The sequence below is a fragment of the Salmo salar genome, chromosome ssa13 (assembly GCF_905237065.1).
Source record: "Salmo salar chromosome ssa13, Ssal_v3.1, whole genome shotgun sequence".
NCBI lineage: Eukaryota > Metazoa > Chordata > Actinopteri > Salmoniformes > Salmonidae > Salmo > Salmo salar.
This window is the reverse complement of record NC_059454.1, coordinates 93,696,328-93,718,448: the sequence shown is the minus strand read 5'-3', so window position 1 is coordinate 93,718,448 and position 22,121 is coordinate 93,696,328. Positions and strand designations below refer to the sequence as shown.

The following is a 22,121-nucleotide window of genomic DNA, read 5'->3' as shown; positions in this document are numbered from 1 at the left end:
ACATAGGCTGATTCTGTTCAGAACAACCCAGGGTATGACGACATGTCATCTTGTAACTGTACAACAAATATATTGATCATAAACGTTGACACTGTATATTAAATGAGTTTTATGATTTGCAAATGTGAAGTGCACATTTGGACTCACGGGTGTTTGGCTCACTTGCATGACATCAAAGCGGTATTTATTCTAATCCTCAATGTGTCATCTTTTAAAATACAGATTCCTCTTAATTTACAGAAATTCCCTCTCTCAGACAACAAAAGAGTTCCAAAAGTTGCCCAATTAGCAGGATGGATGGGGGAAATTTCTTGTTGCTCACAGTGCTCAAGTTCAGAACAGCTGTCAGTCAAAAACCATGCAGCACTGTGAAGCGCAGAGCCAGAGCTCTGATGTCATGTACAGCATGTTACTGTATAGCCACTACGCTCCAACGTAGGTGCTTATTAGTGCCCAAATCTGCCATTTTCAACCATTTACGGGTACTAGTGTAAAAGGCTACACCTCAAATAACCTACAAGTTTTACATTTATTGCATTGCAGGAAAGTTATTTTGCAACAGGGTGGTCAAATTAAGATCCTACATCTGTAGGACTTTCCATGGCACGTAATCTTGCATCACCAGCATATCTTTTGACCAGTTGGTCAAGAAATCCCCTTCCTTACGTCACTCTGTAATTATGTTCAACATTCAGAATGTAGAGTGAATGTCGTCATGTCCTCACAATGTTTATACCCTCTTCTAATCATTATCAGATGAGATGGTGTTCTCTGAGGTTTCTGGTGGAGAGGAACCATGTGTGGTTTGAAAGGCCAATTTGACCACATGCTCGTCTGAGACACTTTCATCTATGTAAACCTACTAAAACCCGGAATCTGTGGAACTGTAATTTGTGATAAGAGTGCCAGACAGTAGACAGAGATAATGTTGGTGGTTCTGTCAATAAAGATCAACCTGTCTGTCAGCCTTACTGTCAAACAAAAATGTAAACTTGGTCTGGTGTGTTCTAGCGGTCTAAGCCGCTGCCTCTGTAGCACATGTACAATGTACCATTCCCAGCTTGGGTTCATATCAGATCCACTGCTCTTTCAGCATTCTCTCTCCTACCTCTCACCTCTATCGCTATCTATCCACTAAACATAGAAAATACTTAAAAATATATTTAAAAACAAAACCAAATTAAGCCATGCAACACTACCTATCATTTCCTCACTGATCAGCTTGTTCTGAGAACAGAGGTACCAACCACCGGAGATACTGAAGGGTAACCTCGGACACCTGAGATAGAGAGACAGCCATTCAGGTGCAGCTGCTCAGGTACAGTAGAGACACAACCAACAGTATGTTACCATGGGAAACAACCAACAGACTGCTACCATGGGAAACAACCAAGAGCCACATTCACAAAGCCTTACACACACCGGCTGTGTGTGTGTGTGTGTGTGTGTGTGTGTGTGTGTGTGTGTGTGTGTGTGTGTGTGTGTGTGTGTGTGTGTGTGTGTGTGTGTGTGTGTGTGTGTGTGTGTGTGTGTGTGTGTGTGTGTGTGTGTGTGTGTGTGTGTGAGCGAGAGGAGAGAGAAAAACGGGGAAGAGGGGGGGGACGAACATTCTACCAATACCCACAGATGCCAGGTGGTTGCAAGGCTGTGGTTCATCTTCCCATCTGTAGTTGTGCTATTAGCTAAGAGTAGAGTGAGATCTCACAACACCAATGCAGATGCACCATGCTGCCGTGCCTATACAGTGCTGTTAAAGTATACTGACAGGTCTTTAGGACAGAGTGATCTGTCCTTCTGAGTAGTTTAAAACTTCCCCAGGGGAACTCCACACAGCTTATAATGCAATTCTGAAGTTTTTGGTATTCTATCAAAACCCCCAAAGTATTTTCAGTACATAATTCATAACACAAAACATGTATTCAACATTTTCAATTTTTATTTGGCCTTTTGTAATGCATTTCTTTCTAAGAAAGATTGTGAGGTTACATTTTGTTCAAACCGAGTCAATACATTGTATTTTTCATTGTATATTATTTTCACCCACTGACTAAATAAGTTTCCTAATTATAGAGATATAAGAGAAAAATTGTACCTCACCCCGACCACACAAACCACTGGCATATGAATGTACTTATCATTTACTCATCCACAAAAGCAGATCATTGGGAGTTTTCAATGCTTCATCTAACATCTATTAATTTAAGTACATAAATACATCATTCACAATCCTCGATCATTCAATGAGATGTTGGCAGAATAAATGTGTCCAGGTCACCAAATTGATATTGTGCAACATGTACTATTCTGCATACATGCAACACACTTCAATAAAACACATCAACAATAAACTTTAGGGCAAGTAAGACCTCTGCTTTAGAAAGAGCTTCAAAATTAAGGACAACATATCAATGTATGAATGCTTGCATCCATACTCTAAATCACACACCAGTTCCTTTACTCCTGTTCATTTTCAGCAATGAAACTTATGACATAGAAAACACAAACAATGTATACATTTATCAAACTTTTATGGCACACAGGGCACATAGACTAAAGGCCTCTCTGGGGGTGTGGCCCCTGTGAAATATATTATTCTGTGTATAGCCTCATGATATAATGGGTATATGATCGTGAGTTTTGACATATAGTGTGGAATGCAGTGAAAAGTGGTGAACTTCCAGTCGTATAAAAAAGCTTGAGTTGGCGAACACTCAGAAAAATGTTGTGTAGGAGGTGCTGACTAACGGCGAGTAAACTGTAGGCTATAAAAATAAAGAGTTACACACTATATACAAGCTCCCAGTAATGTATTGGGTAAACCACCAACGTTTCGGCATCACTCTTCCAGTCTTAACATAAGCAATACCAAATTCTTTATAACTGACAGAGAGCAGCAGAGAGGGTGTTTGTCCCACAAGAGAGTCTGAAACTCTCTGCTATAATGTCCCACAATCCACAGAGGACTAAGTTATAAAAACACACTGTGCGAAACATACAGAGGAAAAGGAATGACACTCAAAATGGACGAGTAGTAGCGTTAGAACAACTCTGTCCCCTTTACCATAAAAAACTCCACTGTATTCAAAAAGAAACAGACCACATGAACATATTCCAAACAAAACACGAGGTGAATCAGGGATACTCCTGTACACATTACTGGCATTGTTAGTAGCTAGAGACTTTCCACACACCGGCTTTGCTCTAGTAAAAGCTGCTCTGATTTCTCTGAATGGAGGCTAGGGGAACCGCTCACTAATAGTTCTGGGATTTGAAAAGGCGCTTACAACTCCACAGAGGAGCAACACCAGTATTAGTGTTTTCTAACCAATAGGATTGGCAGAACGAAGCGGAAACACAGTGGAGTTGCAGACATGATCTTTTATTATTTACTCCAGTTTCATGGAGCTGAGGGCACTTTATCTCAAGTGAAGACTGAGGGTATCGGAGTATCATAATGAAGTTACCTTCCACATCACAACTGTAACGGCAGTCCAAGGGAACGGAAACAAAGAAGACATCCTTTGAGAAATCAGACAAACGTCGCTCTCGATTACTTAGGATCAAAATGTACTGTCAAGTTTCATTAGTCCTCTCATCAGTAGTCTTTGATAGCTGTGTGGCTCTTCCTCTACCTGTCTGGTGGTACTTCTCATTTTCTCTGGTCTCACTTACTAATAAACAGTCTCTCACTTCCATTGAATCGCTCTGTCCTGCAGCAGACTGTCCTGGCATGGCCACAGATCTGTTGGTGCCGTCTTACCAACACCTGCCAGTCATCGTCATGCCATGCAGGAGTTGGCAAGACAGCACAAACAGATCTGTAACCAGGCTAAGACTGTCCTGCTGGAATTGCTGTTATCTTACTCCGTACAGGACACTCAATGTCTCGTGTATTACACCTCTCTAGTTCCATTTTAAAATGCACTTTCTCCTGCCCTCTCTACTCAAGTTCTCCGACACATGCATCTGTCGGACTTACTTAATCCTCACTTACATAAAGCTTGGCTTTGTTTCTCCTTATTCTGAGACGATACCGAACGTTTCAATGAGATAGCAGAGTCCGATAAATTGAATTCAGAGTAAAAACAACAACACATCTCTCTGTTGAGAGCTTCAGACTTCCTGGACCACGCAGGAAACTGTGTGCTCTTATCTAAAGACAGAAGAAACTATTATGTAAGATACCAAATTAAACTTGAGCCTCAGAAGACTGAGGATTCCTCAAGGCGTAGGAAAGATAGAGAGAAGCAGAGCTACAGGGCTGTGTGCAGTGTGAGTCCCCAACAGAGCCACTGCAGTGCAGTGCTGCTCCTGTCTGCTCCTAGAGTGGAGTACGGCTGAGACAGAGAATTAACTCCTCGTGAGGAAGACAGACAGTGACACAGTAGAACAAGACACCTTGAATGCTAGGCAGAGTGGCTAACTGGAAATGAATGCTTTGTCTATGGAAGTGTGAGTGCACACATTTACACAGATTCAATTAATCTGTGAGAGGAATTAATTACAGTGGGCTTACCATTATGACTTCTTACAATGAATAAAATAAATGACTGCATGGGACAGAGCTGATGGTTAATCATTGAAGCACAGCATCTCAATAGCTGTAGAAGACACCAAGGGAGGCTGCAGTTGTGGACAGGTATGAAGGATGACTTAATACCACATTCTGCTGGATTTACACAGACAGAGACTTGACAGACTCCATTGTTGGTCAGTTGGAAGGTTCTTTGTCTTCCAGTGAGTCCTGGAGTCTTGTCGCCCTCTGCTGTTGAGATCAACAGCTGGAAGTAAGTTACCCAGGTTAGAGGGAGCTCTGTTGGTCTCTGCTCTTCTTTGCTAAGAACCAGGCCTGTGGGTATGCCTTGCTGAAGCCTCAGACTCGAGTGAGGAAGTCTAGGCTTAGGTTGGCAGGGATGTGCAGGGTCTCCAGGCTGAGGGCGGAAGGGGTGTAGGGGAACAGGACAGGGAAGGTGTGCTTGGTGTCCACCAGGAGGATTGGGACATCGTTCCTATCCTGCAGACGATTCTGAGGACAACAAGATAGACAACATTTGGTTCAAAAATATATATAAAAGAAAAAATATAAAAATTGACCGAAAATAATTGATTAAATAGATTAAGTATTGTTACCTGGATGTTTCGGATAAAGGACACAGTGACTCTTTCCTCAAACTCGTTGAGCGGGGTGTAGAGGTTGAGAATTTTTACGATCTGTACGACAAATAAGACACTGGTTAATACTCTTCCTGTGAACTTTGAGACATAGTCAGAGTTGTTAGTAGAGCTCTGTGTTCCGGATGCAGTAGGATTGGTGATGTGATGATGAGAGTAGAGCTCTGTGTGCCGGATGCAGTAGGATTGGTGATGTGATGATGAGAGTAGAGCTCTGTGTGCCGGATGCAGTAGGATTGGTGATGTGATGATGAGAGTGGAGCTCTGTGTGCCGGATGCAGTAGGATTGGTGATGTGATGATGAGAGTGGAGCTCTGTGTGCCGGATGCAGTAGGATTGGTGATGTGATGATGAGAGTAGAGCTCTGTGTGCCGGATGCAGTAGGATTGGTGATGTGATGATGAGAGTAGAGCTCTGTGTTCCGGTTGCAGTAGGATTGGTGATGTGATGATGAGAGTAGAGCTCTGTGTGCCGGATGCAGTAGGATTGGTGATGTGATGATGAGAGTGGAGCTCTGTGTGCTGGATGCAGTAGGATTGGTGATGTGATGATGAGAGTGGAGCTCTGTGTGCTGGATGCAGTAAGATTGGTGATGTGCAACAGATTTGTAACATGTTTGTGTAACAGGTGTTTATGTGTACCTGCTGCATGGTGAGAGAGGTGCACAGGGAGCAGATCGCCTCGGCATCCTGGGACGTCTTCTTCTTGACCTGCAGCAGCTGGGCGGCCTGGATAACGGGCTCTATGTTAACCACCGCCCCGCTCTGGTGAAGGTTCTTCCCCCTCAGCCACTCCTCCATCTGACTGATGTTGTACCTGACCAATCACAGTGAAACACAGTTAGTATAGAGCCACCTTAGTATAGAGCCACCTCTTAATTAAGTGAACAGCCTTCATCAAACCCATTATGCTACAGTTCTTCTCCCTCTCTATAACAGTACTGAGTGCTCCTGTCCTCTCAGCAATACAGTATGTACCATTAAAGAGAAACTCCACCCCTAAATGGGTTCCCTGTGGCTCAGTTGGTAGAGCATGGTGTTTACAACACCAGCATTGTGTTTGCAACGCCAGGGTTGTGGGTTCGATTCCCACGGGGGACCAGTATGAAAAAAAAAATATGAAAAAGATAAAAATAACAAATAATTAAAGACATACAGTCCCATTTTGCATCATCATGATGATGTGGCTGGTGACACTTTACTTCTTGAAAGTCCAATATCTTGAAAACTTGATTGCTGACATGCAAAACATGTTGGGACTTTACCAACAGTGGAATAATGAAACAAATACAAAAATATAGTTTTTGGCCTGAGTTTCCCTTTAAGAACCTGGAGTTTTTCCTGGTCAGCTCTTATTAAAAAAACAAGCCCTAGTAATATAGAACATCCCCAGCAAGGTTCTGTATATATGTAAACATACCGGAGCTGCATGCCAGTGCTCCAGGAACAGACGTCTTTCCTGAGCAGCAGGTTGTTGAGGGTGACAGCGTTGATGCTGTAGAACAGCTGCCGGACCACCTGGCTTGCTATCTCTGGGTCCAGGCCATGCTCGCCCATCACACTGTGGAACTGGCCCAGCTGTTTGATCAGGGCCTCTAGGGTGTAGCTCCCCGGGCCCTCCCCGTCCATACTGGAGGAGCGGTTCCTGTAACCCATGGGCTTTACTCCCGCCAGGCTGGGGATGCTCTCACTCTCCAACATGGCCGACACTGTCCGGGGGAAAGAAGGAGATAGTCGTTCATGTAACGTATTAATTCATTAATACATTTCTATAGGTTTGATTGTTTATTCATCTAACTTTAGGAAACCTAAGTACTGAACTATAAGTACTGAACTATAAGTACTGAATTATAAGTACTGAACTATAAGTACTGAATTATAAGTACTGAACTATAAGTACTGAACTATAAGTACTGAACTATAAGTACTGAACTATAAGTACTGAACTATAAGTACTGAACTGTGTAAACGTAGATCAGTAATAGAAGTGAATAACCATACAGTATAAAAGCCAAATACCATGTAAGTAATTATATCAATGTGAAAACAGCGGTACAATCAACCCAGAATGAAGAAAAAGTTGTTCCCTTTCCAATTCCATTGTCCCTAATTTTTGGACCATACAGCTCATGGCCCCTAGCTCCCCAGCTCCTCACCGATCATGGGCTGCATCATGTGCTCTGCCACCTTGATGAGCTGCTGGTAGATCTGAATGGAGAGATCACTCAGCACCTGGCGGTACTCTGCCAGGTCAAAGTTCTTCAGGCAGTGCTCATTCTGTTTGGCTGTGTTCTGAGTCATAAACGCCTGGGAACACACAACAAGACAGGGATGACAGTTGTAGAGAGTTACAATTTGTAGAGTTTACAACAAGTGTATTTATGTTGTATTTACAAAAGTCTGTACATCTTTCCAATGCACTGTGTATGGAGAGAGATCAAGGAGTAATCCGATTGTATAAAATGTCTGACAATATACCTCTTATTTCAATGAGCTCAAGTACTGAACATCCAGCATCTCTTCACAGTTTATAATGAGCAGAATGATCTCTGAGACATGAAAGTAAGTCTCACCTCATCTCCACTGTACTGCTTGAGACAGTGCAGCAGACGACTCGTGTTGGCCAGCCAGAAGGAGGTCATCTCAAAGTCATTATTGTTTTTCTGCATTGGAATTGCAAAATGAAAGTGTGTTAAATACCAGAATCCCTGTACCTTATTTCTGACCAATCTTTCCTTGCAACTGACTTCCAAAGATCCATCGCAAACAGACATTAAAATATGTATGAAATCTCAATCCATATGTGTGAGAAGAACTCTGTGTCTGTACCTTGAGGACCTTCTTAATGGCGTTGATGGTGGAGGTGAGCAGAGAGTGGACCTTCTGATCATCGTTGATGTAGTCCGCATGGCGGATGCACATGAAGAGGATGTAGGCAGGTAGGCAGGGCACTGTTGCTGATACAGCATGGGGCTTCATGTCTGGAACACCAAACAGCACATAATAACACTGTTATAAACAAGTTCATCCACAATTTCAGTGATCATTGTAGTAATCGTGTGGATTTGAGAATATAATGTTACGTTCTGGACTGGACAGGTGTTGTACTTGTGATGCGGTCATATCGTAGCTGATTTGAGTTGCAATGTCGTACCAGTGATGAGTGTTTTGACCAGCAGAGCCTCGTCCTCCTTGTAGTACTCCAGCATGCCCTCAAAGTCCTTCTCTCTGCGCTGGACAGTCACCTGACGGGTCAGCTGTGGCTTGGCCTTGGTGGGCTGGGATGATGCTGCAGTCAAAGACACTGGAAAGGGCAGAAGACAAAGTGGTCACTAATATTGCCATAACCATCATAGTAATACATATTAACCATCATACTGTTAGTCCATCACTAGGCCTTTATTACAGCTCAGTCAGACCAATATAGACAGTATTCACTAGGCCTTTATTATAGCTCAGTGAGACCAATACAGACCGTATTCACTAGGCCTGTATTACAGCTCAGTGAGACCAATATAGACAGTATTCACTAGGCCTTTATTACAGCTCAGTGAGACCAATACAGACCGTATTCACTAGGCCTGTATTACAGCTCAGTGAGACCAATATAGACAGTATTCACTAGGCCTTTACAGAAAGGCCTGTATTACAGCTCAGTGAGACCAATATAGACAGTATTCACTAGGCCTTTATTACAGCTCAGTGAGACCAATACAGACCGTATTCACTAGGCCTGTATTACAGCTCAGTGAGACCAATATAGACAGTATTCACTAGGCCTTTATTACAGCTCAGTGAGACCAATACAGACCGTATTCACTAGGCCTGTATTACAGCTCAGTGAGACCAATACAGACCGTATTCACTACGCCTGTATTACAGCTCAGTGAGACCAATATAGACAGTATTCACTAGGCCTTTATTACAGCTCAGTGAGACCAATACAGACCGTATTCACTAGGCCTGTATTACAGCTCAGTGAGACCAATATAGACAGTATTCACTAGGCCTTTATTACAGCTCAGTGAGACCAATACAGACCGTATTCACTAGGCCTGTATTACAGCTCAGTGAGACCAATATAGACAGTATTCACTAGGCCTTTATTACAGCTCAGTGAGACCAATATAGACAGTATTCACTAGGCCTTTATTACAGCTCAGTGAGACCAATACAGACCGTATTCACTAGGCCTGTATTACAGCTCAGTGAGACCAATATAGACAGTATTCACTAGGCCTTTATTACAGCTCAGTGAGACCAATACAGACCGTATTCACTAGGCCTGTATTACAGCTCAGTGAGACCAATACAGACCGTATTCACTAGGCCTGTATTACAGCTCAGTGAGACCAATACAGACAGTATTCACTAGGCCTGTATTACAGCTCAGTGAGACCAATACAGACAGTATTCATTAGGGCTTCCAGCTCTCTCACCTTCCAGCTCTGGAACTTTCTTCATGTAGATCCTCAGCTGCTTCTTCAGCTTCCTCTCGTTCTTCTCCAGTTTCTCCACAAGCTCTTTTAAATCCTGTAGTAGCAGAAACATTCAAGAAGGTCAACACAACACTATAACTTTCAGATCTCTGGGCTGTTCCATTCCAATAGGTGTCCTTGGGCCCGTATTCACAAAGAGTCTCAGAGGAGGAGTGCTGATATAGGATTAGTTTAGCCTTTTAGCTCATAATGAATAAAAATATTATATGGGTGAGTGTGTAGGGGGTAGGAGGTTGCAGTGTTCTCACCAGGTTGTCGTTGGTGAGGCGGGTGATCTCCTGCTGGACGCTGTACTCCACCTGGGCCTCAGGAGACAGAGACATAGTGTGGTTCAGCATCTCCTGCTTCTTCTCTATGTCGTCCTTCAGCAGCTCAATCTGGGTGTTGAACGCTGCCAACTCATCCTCGTGCTTCCTGGCCTGAGACTGAAGCTGGGCCTCCAGCAGCCTGGGAGAGAGGGAGTGAGGAGGAGACAGGGAGAAGAAGGAGAGAGGGGGTGAGGGGGAGACAGGGAGAAGAAGAAGGAGAGAGGGGGTGGTTTCAATAAGCCTAAAGCTGACCAAAACTTCACAAACTTCTACCTTGTAGAATTCCTGTACCATAGTGTGGAGACTTACTGTATTAAATATGGTTTCATATGTCATTAACATCATAACCGCCACAGTTTGAGCTTCTTTTTCTCCCATTAAATGTTCTATTTTACCACAGACATAGGAAGAGGGTAGGAGATTAAGCAGGAAAGCAGTAAGTAGAGAAGGCAGTAAGTAGAGAAGGCAGTAAGTAGAGAAGGAAAGCAGAAGACGACAACCTGGCCACTTGCTTTAGACCCTGGTATGCCAGGCCCAGCTCGCCGTCTTCATTCAAATAACCCCAGTCTGAAGCTTTGCTGCCGCCGGCAAGGCAGGAGAGAGAGAGACAGACAGACAGACAGAGACAGACAGAGAAAGGAAGAAAGAGGAGGAAGTGAAAAAAAAACGGACAGATGAAAACAGAACAGAGCAAGAGGAGTTAGCACCACAGAGAGTTAGAGCAGAAACCTCAAGAGGAACCAGAGATTTTACAGTTACATTTTATATAACTGACAGCCCTTACACACACACATGCGCGCGAACAGGTACAGACAGACAGAGACAGACAGACACAGACTATCATCTCCTCTAGTGAAGGACCTCTCTCCAAGCAAAAGCTTCTATATGCACCTACACCCACAGGGATGTTCACCCTTTTAAAACCAGACCATTCCTGCAGGGTGAGAGGGTGTCATTATATGGCCTCCTGCCTCTCATTACTGCCATCTATCTGCTGGGTCATGTTGCCATAACGATAATGTCTAACACTTCCCTCCAGGTTAAAAGGTTCTGCTCTCCAGATACAACAGAGGTGTTAAATAACCCTGGTGTCTAGGCTAGATTCCTCCAGCCGGGCCGGGACGCAGAATGAAAGATAAATATAAAAAGGACAGGAATAGATGACGAGGGAATGGAAGATTGCTCTGGGTCGAGATGAATCTGTGTGCTTCGAGGGGCTCATCATGAGCAACACAAATGTCTTCCCTCCCTGGTAATCTGAGAGCCATCTAAAACCCGTCACTCACTGACTGGGGGGGGGGTCATGAATGTAGAGAGATCTGTAACAATACCACTGTCTCAACCACAATGGGGTGGAATCAAAAGCAGTGTGCAGTTTGCCATCAGTATGTCACCAGAACATCAGAATGATGGGGACAGTTTTGATCAGAAAGATGACCTGATGTTACTCAGAGGAAAATGCCAACCGACTATGTTATAATTCTGAACTGTCTCTCGGGTCTAGCCTAGTTAAAATGTTAATTTGGGAAAAGCTGCACTGAAATAGCTTTTTGGTTTGTCTGTCTGTCAGGCACTGACGCACCCCAAACATCCCCTTTAGCAGGAGTTTGAGTTACTCCCCTCGGGGAAACGTTACGGGTCACTAGAGGAATAGAGTCAAACGATTCTTTGTCCCAGGGGCAGTAAGGTTCCTGAACGTCTAAAACCACCAGTAGGACAAGCGGACTGGCCTACAACTAACATTGCAGTTGACAGAATGTTCTATTGTCTATAGTGTATATTCTGTAGAGTACAGATGATCGTTAATCGCTCATGAACTGCACTTTATATTGTCTGTGTGTGTCTTCTGTCTATCTCGGATTGTGTTTTTAATGTACAGTGGCTTGCAAAAGTATTCACCACCCTTGTCATTTTTCCTATTTTGTTGCCTTGCAACCTGGAATTAAAATGGATTTTTGGGGGGTTTGTATCATTGGATTTACACAACATGCCTACCACCAAGAAATAAGACAAAAAACGGAAAACTTGAGCGTGCATAACTATTCACCCTCCCATAGTCAATACTTTGTAGAGCCACCTTTTGCAGCAATTACAGCTGCCAGTCTCTTGGGGTTTGTCTCTATAAGCTTGGTACATCTAGCCACTGGGATTTTTGCCCATTCTTCAAGGCAAAACTTCTCCAGCTCCTTCAAGTTGGATGGGTTCCGCTGGTGTACAGCAATCTTTAAGTCATACCACAGATTCTCAATTGGATTGAGGTCTGGGCTTTGACTAGGCCATTCCAAGACATTTAAATGTTTCCCCTGAAACCACTCGAGTGTTGCTTTAGCAGTATGCTTAGGGTCATTGTCTTGCTGGAAGGTGAACCTCCATCCCAGTCTCAAATCTCTGGAAGACAAACAGGTTTACCTCAAGAATTTCCCTGTATTTAGCGCCATCTAGCATTCCTTTAATTCTGACCAGTTTCCCAGTCCCTGCCGATGAAAAACATCCCCACAGCATGATGCTGCCACCACCATGCTTCACTGTGGGGATGGTGTTCTCGGGGTGATAGGAGGTGTTGGGTTTGCACCAGACAGAGCGTTTTCCTTGATGGCCAAAAAACTCAATTTTAGTCTCATCTGATCAGAGTACCTTCTTCCATACGGGTTGCATTTCTTGAGCTTTAAACAGGAGTCACTAGTATCAGGTATGCAGCTGTAACGGCTGTCTTCATAAATGGACCAAGGCGCAGCAGGTATGTGAATACTCATCTTTAATTAAAATTAAGGAGTAAAGCATCCACTTAATAACACAAAAAGGTGACAACAGTGACAGTTCTGCAGGCTATAAACGCAGTGCAAAAACAACCACCCACAAACCCCAGTGACAAACATACTCCTACATATATGACTCCCAATCAGGAACAACGATCCCCAGCTGTTCCTGATCAGGAGTCACAAGACACACAGAACATTCAAACACACACACAAGACTGCCACGTCCTGACCCCCAAACTACTACAACAGCTCCATCTGCTGGTCAGGACGTGACAGCAGCTGAGGTATGGGTATCCAGTGTAGTGTACTGCCGGTTTCGATGAATATCATGAGCTTTGTTGATTGAGTTTTCCATATCAATATTTTCATGTTAAAATCAGCACGGGTTATTCTAAGATCGAGGTATGTATCCAGAACAGCTTCCCAGTGCATGTGATTTCTGATTTATAGAGACATAAGCAAGTTTCTCATTCAGTATCCAAAATGTTTACTTTAATAGTACATTTATCTTGGGGGGTGTTGGTGGGGCGGGATTATCTGATTATCTGTCATTTAATGGTTGATCAAAGTCTCAAGATCTTGTCATAGCTGTGTGAGTGGCGGATTTTTCATTTTTATGGAGTCATTAATTTAATCCGGATCATTAGCTTCTATACAGATCCTGTGTTTTGACAAATGCAGCCTGTGAATTATGATAATGTGCCTCCCTCCCGGCCGTGACACCGCCGTCGTCAGCCTCCCTTCCTATCCCGGCGAATGCATCACATGATAAACAGGGAACTGCCCCGCCATATTACCTAAATGTGTTTCAGGGGCTGTCTCTACTCAGGCACGTCACTCCATTACTGTAGACGGCTCACTCAATAGCGACCGCGGTGTCGCTGTGACACGTGGTCAATGACAGCATTTTCATTGTAACTGTCGGTGCGTTTGGGGGAAACAGCATTAAATATTAGGCCCGGAAGAAAAATGAAGAAACGGTGAACATCCCCTGTAGCCACAGAAATATTATTGTCACATCTGGTGCTGCTTTACGTGTGCAGTGATGTTTTGGGGGGAATATCTTTTTCTGCACAATCTTCCGTAAAGCCCAGCTCTGTGGAGTGGAGTGCCCTCCTTGCCTGGTCCGTGAGTTTTGGTTGGCGGCCCTCCTTGGCAGGTTTGTTGTGGTGCCATATTCTTTAAAAAATGTAATAATGGATTTCAGTGGTGCTCTGTGGGATGTTCCAAGTTTTGGATATTTTTTGTAACCCAACCCTGATCTGTACTTCTCCACTACTTTGTCCCTGACCTGTTTGGAGAGCTCCTTAGTCTTCATGGTGCCGCTTGCTTGGTGGTGCCCCTTGCTTAGTGGTGTTGCAGACACTGGGACCTTTCAGAACAGGTGTATATTACTGAGATCATGTGACAGACCATGTGACACTTAAATAAAGTCCACCTGTGGGCAATCTAACAAATTATATGACTTTCGAAGGTAATTGGTTGCACCAGATCTCATTTAGGGGCTTCATAGCAAAGGGGGTGAATACATATGCACGCACCACTTTTCCGTTTTTTTTTTCATTTCACTTCATCAATTTGGACAATTTTGTGTATGTCCATTACATGAAATCCAAATAAAAATCAATTTAAATTACAGGTTGTAATGCAACAAAATAGGAAAAACGCCAAGGGGGTTGAATACTGTCAAGGCACTGTACGCACAGAGCCGCAACCACAATGCCTAGGTGTCTGGTTGGACTGTAAACTCTCCTTTCAGACTCACATTAAGCATCTCCAATCCAAAATTAACTATAGAATTGGCTTCCTATTTCGCAACAAAGCATCCTTCAATCATGCTGCTAAACATACCAATGTAAAACTGACCATCCTACCAATCCTCGACTTCGGCGATGTCATTTACAAAATAGCCTCCAACACTCTACTCAACAAATTGGATGCAGTCTATCACAGTGCCATCCATTTTGTCACCAAAGCCCCATATACTACCCACCACTGCGACCTGTACGCCCTCGTTGGCTGGCCCTCGCTTCATACTCGTCGCCATCTACAAGTCTCTGCTAGGTAAAGCCCCGCCTTATCTCAGCTCACTGGTCACCATAGCAGCACCCACCCGTAGCACACGCTCCAGCAGGTATATCTCACTAGTCACCCCCAAAGCCAATTGCTCCTTTGGCCACTTTTCCTTCCAGTTCTCTGCTGCCAATGACCGAAACGAACTGCAAAAATCACTGAAGCTGGAGACTCATATCTCTCTCACTAGCTTTAAGCACCAGCTGTCAGAGCAGCTCATAGATCACTGCACCTGTACATAGCCCATCTGTAAATAGCCCATCCAACTACCTCATCCCCATACTATATTTATTTATTTATCTTGCTCCTTTGCACCCCAGTATCTCTACTTGCACATTCATCTTCTGCACATCTATCACTCCAGTGTTTAATTGGTATATTGTAATTACTTCGCCACTCTGGCCTATTTATTGCCTTACCTCCCTTATCTTAACTCATTTGCACACACTGTATACAGACCTTTTCTACTGTATTATTGACTGTATGTTTGTTTATTCCATGTGTAACTCTGTGTTGTTGTTTGTGTCGCACTGCTTTGCTTTATCTTGGCCAGGTCGCAGTCGTAAATGAGAACTTTTTCTCAACTAGCCTACCTGGTTAAATAAAAGGTGAAATAAATAAAAAATGTCCCCATGGGGATAATAAAGTAATTCTCTTCTCTTGAACATTCTGTAACTAAACTAGGACTACAACTGACTGATGTTGGCAGTAGAACTGAAAGCTGGGCATAGAGGCACAGTAGTGAACGTCTCTAGGCAATCTCCAGTTGGACAAAACTACAGTAGGCAACACTTATGTTATTGTCTGCAGTCACATAGAATGAAAGCTGAATCACCAGTGTGACAATTTTCAATCCAATTCATAAGTAACCATGTGATATTTACATTGAAAAACATTGCTGCCCATTCTGTGCACCAGTGGTTATGAGAGAAAAAACAGAAACATCCATATTCATCACAGGCCTGTTTGTTTTCCATTACTGCACTCACAATAGTAGGTACAGAAAGACAAACTTACTTCTTAGACTCACAGAGTCCATGGTAGGCCCTCACAGCCTCCTCCTTGTCTATGGGCTTCTTGCTGTCGGTCCATTCAGGCACGTTATTGGGTTCCTATGGAGAGGAGAGGGGGATACATTTATGATACCATCGGGCCGGTAGTAAAGACATTGGGAGAGAGTTGGTGGATACAACTCCTTTATAAGGTAATGAATAATGCAGCCATTTATCGATTAATCTATTTCCCTCTTTAGATCAAACCCAATCAGTGTTTAATACTCACTCATAAACCTCAGTCATACAGTATGAGGGGTTGGGTTAAATGTGGAAGACACATTTCAGTTGTACAACTGACTAGGTATCCCCCTTTCCTTTCCCTTATATTGAGTAAAACTGTCCTCAACACACTTTCATACTACAGGCCAGAGTCTGTCTAACTTTGCATCTGAACCAATCAGTTGGGGAAGGAATAATCAGAGAGACAGGCCATCATCTCTGAGGGGGAGACAGGCCATCATCTCAGAGGGCAAGACATGTCAATCATAATCACAAATAGCCTCCAACACTCTACTCAGCAAATTGGATGCAGTCTATCACAGTGCCATCAGTTTTGTCACCAAAGCCCCATATACCACCCACCACTGCGACCTGTATGCTCTCGTCGGCTGGCCCGCCGCTACATATTCGTCGCCAGACCCACTGGCTCCAGGTCATCTATAAGTCTGTGCTAGGTAAAGCTCCGCCTTATCTCAGCTCACTGGTCATGATAACAACACCCACCCATAGCACGTACTCCAGCAGGTATATCTATCTCACTGGTCATCCCCAAAGCCAACACCTCATTTGGCCGCCTTTCCTTCCAGTTCTCTGCTGCCAATGACTGGAACGAATTGCAAAAATCACTGAAGTTGGAGACATATCTCCCTCACTAACTTTAAACATCAGCTATCTGAGCAGCTAACCGATCGCTGCAGCTGTACACAGCCCATCTGTAAATAGCCCATCCAATCTACCTACCTCATCCCCATATTGTTTTTATTAACTTTTTTGCTCTTTTGCACACCAGTATTTCTACTTGCACATCATCATCTGCACATCTATCACTCCAGTGTTTAATTGCTATATTGTAATTACTTTGCCACCATGGCCTATTTATTGCCTTACCTCCTCACACCATTTGCACACACTGTATAGTCTTTTTTTTCCTATTGTGGTATTGACTGTGTTTGTTTATTCCATGTGTAACTGTGTTGTTGTTTGTGTCGCACTGCTTTGCTTTATCTTGGCCAGGTCGCAGTCGTAAATGAGAACTTTTTCTCAACTAGCCTACCTGGTTAAATAAAGGTGAAATAAAAAATAAAAAATAAAAAAAGGAGTATGACACGCCAAACATATCCTCGACTAACCTAGAAGGTGGGACTGGGAGAAAGCCGCTCAGTAGTCTGATATATTAACTAGACAGCCACATAAAGACAGTCATGATACTGACAGTGATCTCCTCCTCTTTCTGCCACACCTCTCCCTCTGTTAGGGAAATGTCTTTGTGAGGCGTGAGGAGGAATGAGCATTGAAGAGATACGCCTCTGTGATTAAAGACTGTTTGTTCTGCTGCCTTCCACACCATCATCCTTTCTGGTCTCCTGTCCTTCAGTCGGCGCTGAGGCACTCCCTCCCAAATGTCTGGCTGCCCACGGTGCTTAACAGCATGGGGAGATCGCATTAACAATGCTCTTCATCAGGACATAAGTTCAGGTTAATACACTGCAGGAACATTACCATGTTAGAACTGATCTGCCATCGACTCTCAGTCTTTTACACTCCTAGTCCCATCTCTGTTGGAGGCCAGTCTCTGTCATAAGTCTCATAATGACTCTAGTTGTATACTAGTCTATGCATACTAATGATCTGTGGGGCTCAGTTGGTAGAGCACGGCGCTTGTAACACCAGGGTTGTGGGTTCCATTCCCACGGGGGAGCAGTAAAGAAAAGGAATGAATGCACTCCCTACAGTAAGCAGCTCTGTATAAGAGTGTCTGCTATATGACCAAAATATATACATTTTTAAATGTAGTGTGGCTGTACCTTTGTCTGAACCCAACTAGAATGTAACATTTGATCAAATGTTTCTTTTGTTTTGTGTAAGAAGCTGAAGACTGTCTATCATGTGCTTTTCATCATATGGCTGATTTGAACCAATAAAGTTTCAGCACATTATAGTCATGTTGCCCATCAACCCAGAGTCACAAACAAGAAAAGTATATCATCTGTGTATATTAATGTGTATATTAAAGTATATTAATGTGCCTGTAGATAACCTTTTGATAAGCAAACAGGGACATATAAAGTAGACAATCAATGCTGCATTTTCCAAGTACAGGCAACCAAAGCCATGTCAATTTAACTCCCACTTTGTCAACTTACGATGTGATTGGTTGTCTCCTCTTTCTGATGGGCTGCACTGACAATCTGAGTCCTGAGGATGAGGACCTCCTCCTTGCGCACTTCCAGTTCCTCATTGGCTGTTTTGAGCTGGCAAAGCAGCAGTTTGTAGCCATCCTGCAGCTCATTGGAGGAGCTGTTCTGGGAGGCGCGGTCAGCAATGGCCTTCCTCAGTTCGTTCAGGTCGTTCTTCAGCTTTTTGTTCTCAGACTCCAGCTCTTGCCTCTGTGGAAACACACGGCCAAAGTACAAAGAGATTTATTGGCAATCTAAAATTGAGTTTATGTAATCATTGGTTATCAAAGTGATTAAATACCAAGGCTCAATGTTGGAAAGAATGACAATAAAAGTAATATACACTGAGTGTACAAAACATTAAGAACACCTGCTCTTTTCATGACATAGACTGACAAGGTGAATCCAGGTGAAAGCTATGATCCCTTATTGATGTCACTTGTTAAATCCACTTCTATCAGTCTAGATGAAGGATTTTTAAGCCTCGAGACAACTGAGCCATGGCTTGTGTATGTGTGCCATTCAGAGGGTGACCGGGCAAGACAAAAGATTTAAGTCCCTTTGAACGGGGTATGGTAGTAGGTGCCAGGCACATCGGTTTGTGTCAAAAACTGCAACGCTGCTGGGTTTCATGCTCAACAGTTTCCCCATGTGTATCAAGAATAGTCCACCACCCAATGGACATCCAGCCACCTTGACCACTGTGGGAAGCATTGGAGTTAACATGGGCCAGCATCCGTGTGGAATGCTTTTGACACTTTGTAGAGTCCACACCCTGACAAATGGAGGCTGTTCTGAGGGCAAAGGGGGAGGGGTACAACTCAATATTAGGAAGGTTTTCTTAATGTTTTGTACACTCAGTGTAGAGCAGAATAATATGTGATTGCTGCCACATTGAGTATGTTTACATGCACGCTAATCATTTGATATTAAACTGATTATGGCAGTAGGCCGAGTATAAATTAAACACATTTTTAGCAAAATTCCTAGTGATTCCTGCAAATGCTGTAGGGCCCCAAAAAACGTTTGGGGGACCAATTCTTTTTAACTTGCAGGCCGGTTTTGGCCCGAAGCATCCTGTTACCAAACTCTGAGCTAAGGAATGTAGGTAAAAGCCAGCCATGGCTTTCAGACTACTGCAGTTGATAAATGGATAGACAGACAAGATTATTAATATTCTAAGATACCGTACCAGTGAATAATTGTGCTCATCTCTGTCTCTGCAGTGAGTCCCTTAGCATAAATAAAGGCACCAATAGTAGTTATAAGGTTCACTTCTGCAGACTTCAAGTTCCAATGGGCAACATTTTGCTCAGCTACAATAGGACCCATGGCTCAAACCATGACACACACATTTTTACTGCCAATCAAATCTAAACCCTGTGTCGTGTGGTATTATGGTGCTATTGACTGAGATGCAAAAAGCAAGCCCCCTGTATAGATGTGCCATTTTGTGGGTGACCAAATTTGTACTTATTTTGTCATTTTTCCATTTGGGGGGTTAAAGGTACAATCTTCAAATGAAAATAATTTCATATATTCAGTTCATATCACATTTTCATTTATTATTTTCCATATATCTATCTATGTTGTACCTGTGGGCTGCCACAAAAGAAATTACATTAAAAAAATATTCAAAAATGTTAATATTTGATTCTCTTGTACTTTGAACTCTTGTACTTTTGATTCAATTCAAAAGCACCTTGAGATGGACTCTTCTGATAATCTTGTAATGCATCCGTCTTAATCACACTGTTGATCTCAACTGTGCCATAGAAGTTAATGATTTATCCATGCCAAAAGCAAGCGTGGTTCTCTCTCACCAAGGCACATATGGTGAACATGAGTTATTAAATAAAATAAATGTCTCTGTGTTTGTGTGTTCCTTCCCTTTACACATTACCTGAACATCAAATTCTGCCCCTGGGGTGCCCTCTCTCTCTACATGGCACCATCCCATCAGAGCATCCCTGCTGCAACCCTGTCACTCTATTCCCACTTACCCCTCTCTCGCTCTCACCCAAATCCTGCCTGTCCCACCGGCATCTCTACCCAACTCTCTCCACAAACCGCTCTATTTTGTCTAAATTCTACCATGTACCCATGCCGTGCCTGCCTGCCAGTATCTCTCTCTATCTTACCATGTACCCATGCCGTGCCTGCCTGCCAGTATCTCTCTCCATCTTACCATGTACCCATGCCGTGCCTGCCTGCCAGTATCTCGCTTTATCCTACCATGTACCCATGCCCTGCCTGCCAGTATCTCTCTCTATCCTCTGGAAGTTCCACTCACCCACAGTTTCAGAGGCAGGACGGCCAAAGACAGCAGAACAGCCAGAGTGAAGAAGAAATCGAACACCACAAATAGAGACATCCCACTGCAGACCAGTACTGCACACTGTCCGTGTATGTATGTTAGTGTGTGTGTATCTGTGTGGTGGTGGATGGATCTGTACCTTGAGACTGTTGTAGGCCAGGTCCTCACTCTCTTCCTCTGACATAGTCTTTGGCTCAATTCCCTAAGAGAGATTGTAAATCGTAATCATTCCACTTCAGGTTGATAAGGCGGAGGCAGGCCGCTATTGTGCAATGTTATTACCCAAGCACCAAGCTTGAGGATCACAATCCTGATCTTAAACTTAAAGGTATTCAAGATAAAAATATTCTAAGGTCAAAAGTTCAACCTGCAGTAAAAGGAGAAACTTCTGTGTAGGTATTTTAGAAGTATACAAAATTAAGCAAGAAAAGAACTACACTGAGACATGGGCCCACCTTGCAGTTAACCTGGTCCTCCATCTTTTCCAGGTTGACTTGCAGTCTCTTCCTCTCCTGTTCCAGCTCTCTAACACGCTTCTGCAGCTTCATGAACACACCAATGTCCATTGCTGCCTTCTCCACTCCCATCTCCTGCAGGGTGACAATGCCAGGTCACAACAAAAAACTAGCACAATTAACTATGTACAGACGGTATAAGGCTGTATAAGACTGGTTCATACTGGTTAAGAGGGTCTTACCTCTACGAGCTGGATGGCATCGTCAGTGTCTCCCAACTCCGAGGTAGAAATGGAAGGATAGTTGGAGTCAGACTCCAGGCTGCTCTGAGTGGAATTGTTTCTCTTGTGGCCAGGTTGGAACTGAAGGGTAGGAGGAGACAGGGAACCATTGGACATCTATCTTGGCATAAGACACTTACATGCACACACAGGCACACACATACAGTTACCTTGGCCTCCTGTAGGTTGTCATATCTCTGCTCCAGTTTGGAGAACTCCCTGAGTAGGTTCTGGTAGCGCTGCCTCTCCTCATCCAGCTCTGCCTGGACCCGACCCACACTCTGGGATGCACTGCTCTCCTGGTCTGAAACACAGACACACAGGACCAGTCCACATCAATCATTTTCATTCACTTCCAACTGAGTCTCTTATTTTACACTGAACAAAAATATAAATGCAACACACAACAATTTCAACAATTTTACTGAGTTACAGTTCATATAAGGAAATCAGTCAATTTAAATAAATGAATTAGGCCCTAATCTATGGATTTCACATGACTGGGAATACAGACATGCATCTGTTGGTCACAGAGACACTACATGACCAAAAGTATGTGGACACCTGCTCACCGAACATCTCATTCCAAAATCATGGGAAGTAATATGGAGTTGGTCCCCCCTTTGCTGCTATAATAGCCTCCACTTGTCTGTGAAGGCTTTCCATTAGATGTTGGAACATTGCTGCGGGGACTTGCTTCCATTCAACCACAAGAGCATTAGTGAGGTCGGGCAATGATGTTGGGCAATTAGGCCTGGCTCGCAGTTGGAGTTCCAATTCATACCAAAGGTGTTTGATGGGGTTGAG

At 43.5% G+C, this 22,121-nt stretch overlaps 1 protein-coding gene and 1 non-coding gene across 4 annotated transcripts in view; one reads left to right on the top strand and one right to left on the bottom strand.

The window, feature by feature from the left end:
* Positions 1 to 1,918: 1,918 nt before the first annotated feature.
* Positions 1,919 to 22,121, bottom strand: part of LOC106568167 (unconventional myosin-Vb) — a 72,887-nt gene continuing 52,684 nt past the window's right edge. For all 3 annotated transcript variants that reach the window (XM_014138255.2, XM_014138256.2, XM_014138257.2), the window contains exons 24-39: positions 21,485 to 21,618; positions 21,276 to 21,395; positions 21,034 to 21,168; positions 20,718 to 20,780; positions 18,229 to 18,471; positions 15,828 to 15,922; positions 9,919 to 10,117; positions 9,611 to 9,704; positions 8,326 to 8,475; positions 8,001 to 8,152; positions 7,745 to 7,834; positions 7,328 to 7,478; positions 6,592 to 6,880; positions 5,814 to 5,988; positions 5,131 to 5,211; positions 1,919 to 5,026 (exon numbers count right to left, since the gene is read on the bottom strand). In XM_014138255.2, the coding sequence (XP_013993730.1) occupies positions 4,874 to 5,026; positions 5,131 to 5,211; positions 5,814 to 5,988; positions 6,592 to 6,880; positions 7,328 to 7,478; positions 7,745 to 7,834; positions 8,001 to 8,152; positions 8,326 to 8,475; positions 9,611 to 9,704; positions 9,919 to 10,117; positions 15,828 to 15,922; positions 18,229 to 18,471; positions 20,718 to 20,780; positions 21,034 to 21,168; positions 21,276 to 21,395; positions 21,485 to 21,618 (2,324 nt within the window). In that variant the 3' untranslated portion in view covers positions 1,919 to 4,873. The remainder of the gene's footprint in view (positions 5,027 to 5,130; positions 5,212 to 5,813; positions 5,989 to 6,591; positions 6,881 to 7,327; positions 7,479 to 7,744; positions 7,835 to 8,000; positions 8,153 to 8,325; positions 8,476 to 9,610; positions 9,705 to 9,918; positions 10,118 to 15,827; positions 15,923 to 18,228; positions 18,472 to 20,717; positions 20,781 to 21,033; positions 21,169 to 21,275; positions 21,396 to 21,484; positions 21,619 to 22,121) is intronic.
* On the top strand, positions 6,178 to 6,273 carry trnav-uac (transfer RNA valine (anticodon UAC)). The gene is made up of 2 exons: positions 6,178 to 6,216; positions 6,237 to 6,273. It is a non-coding gene; the product is annotated as a tRNA-Val (tRNA).